The following is a 1,685-nucleotide window of genomic DNA, read 5'->3' as shown; positions in this document are numbered from 1 at the left end:
GCTCCAGCAGCACATTGATCTCTCTGCTCTGACTTCCCCTCCTAGCTTCAACCCTGGAAGAGGAAAACTCTGCTGAGGAGGAGGAAGCTGATGTCAAACCAACAGCTTCGGATTTGATGCAGTCGAGTTCATCTCCGTCTTCTGAAGCGGCGGGAAGCACAGGTGATGTCTTATCAAAAAAGACGGAACAGTTTTTAAATCTGAACTTCTTCAGGCTGATTTTGTTTCCTCTTCTAACAACTGTTGGGTTTGTAGGCAGAGACAGCTCCTCTCCTGCATCGGTGGTAAACGGGATGAAAGTGGTGAAGTTATCAATCCCCAGATTGGAGTCGGTAAGTAGCCCCTCCGTTTCTAACACATTCCACTTGCTAACGCTTCTCAGATTTTACATAATTTTCTTCTAAATCGTGAAGTTTGACCTTCTCAGCCTCAGTGCAGATGTTTCTGCTTTTGTTTCTGAAACAGGTGAGGATGACTGAAGAGATGAAGTCATCTCCTTCGCCTCCTTTGGCCAAAGTGAAGGACGAGCCGGTGGACGAGGAGTACGAACAGGCGCTGATTTCCTCCACGTCTACAGCGAGCGTCAAAGATGAACCCGCCAAGGTGCCCACAGTAAATTCTTCCTGCCTTTTAAACGTTAGCCCCTCTTAGCTCGGGATAACGCAGCTAAACTTGATCATAAAAGGGTTGTTTCACATTGATGCAGGAGAGGGTTGGTAAATATGTAAAAACATTTTATTTTATTCTGTCTATTCTGTTTGTTTTTTTTTGCTGGTGAGGATTCTCAAAAAAAAAACAATCCACTGGACTTTGTTTCCAAGTTGGAAGACGTTTCGCCTCCCATCCAGGAAGCTTTTTCTATTTCAAAATGTCAGCAATAGCGTTGAGTTCCAGGTTTTATAGAGCATCAAATCCGAACCTGCTGGTTTGACATCAGTTTTCTGGCTTTTTGTGTTTTTCTTAATCTTTGGAAGCGACGTCCATGTTTAGATCTCCTCCTAATATGCAAACTACCAGATTGACCCAGGTAGATTGCTCCACCTACGGCTACGCACCTGCACAGCATACCCGGTCAGACCAACATACCCATAGTCAAAACCTGTTTATCCCGTTAGCTTTTGTTTTGTTTTTTTCGCTTAATTTTTATTTTAATTTTTGCAACTTGCACAGACATATACATCCAAGCCCACATTCAGGCTGCTGCTCTATACGCTACTTAAAAAAGAACAAAACTTTGAAAATATATACAACAAGTTAGGCTTACAAGTAAAGCAGGTCACACGGTTAAAAATAAGGAACTTACAAACATAAATGTAGTTAGTAATTAAATAAGCAGCACCAATGGAAATAACAAAAATGAGATAGAAAATAATAAGTAAAGATAAAAAAGTACAATAGAAATGAAATGGAATACAATGAAAGAAAGGAAAAAAATGGCCGGTTTCCACCTATTTAACACGCACATAAGGACGGACTATAGGGTGCAGGTTTTATATACAGGTACATATCCTCTACTACATTTAAATACCTCTACTGCGTATTTAAAAATAGAACGGGAGCAAAACTGAGTATGATTGTGCTTTATTCATGTATTTATTACAAAGTATTAATCAAACTCATTAAAGTCATCATCCTCTGTTTCTGAATTAAACAGCTGCGCTTCTTCGCTGTCAGTCACTTTCCGT

General features: G+C 40.4%; 1 protein-coding gene across 1 annotated transcript in view; it reads left to right on the top strand.

The window, feature by feature from the left end:
• Positions 1-38: 38 nt before the first annotated feature.
• zmym4 (zinc finger, MYM-type 4) overlaps positions 39-1,685 on the top strand; it is a 31,081-nt gene continuing 29,434 nt past the window's right edge. Inside the window, exons 1-3 of the mRNA XM_015404803.1 lie at positions 39-162; positions 256-332; positions 466-603. Of these exons, the coding sequence (XP_015260289.1) occupies positions 117-162; positions 256-332; positions 466-603 (261 nt within the window). The 5' untranslated portion in view covers positions 39-116. The remainder of the gene's footprint in view (positions 163-255; positions 333-465; positions 604-1,685) is intronic.

Source organism: Cyprinodon variegatus, unplaced genomic scaffold, assembly GCF_000732505.1.
Source record: "Cyprinodon variegatus isolate N-32 unplaced genomic scaffold, C_variegatus-1.0 Scaffold1861, whole genome shotgun sequence".
In the NCBI taxonomy this organism is placed as follows: domain Eukaryota; kingdom Metazoa; phylum Chordata; class Actinopteri; order Cyprinodontiformes; family Cyprinodontidae; genus Cyprinodon; species Cyprinodon variegatus.
The sequence above is the reverse complement of the archived record's forward strand: the minus strand, read 5'-3'. Positions and strand labels throughout refer to the sequence as shown.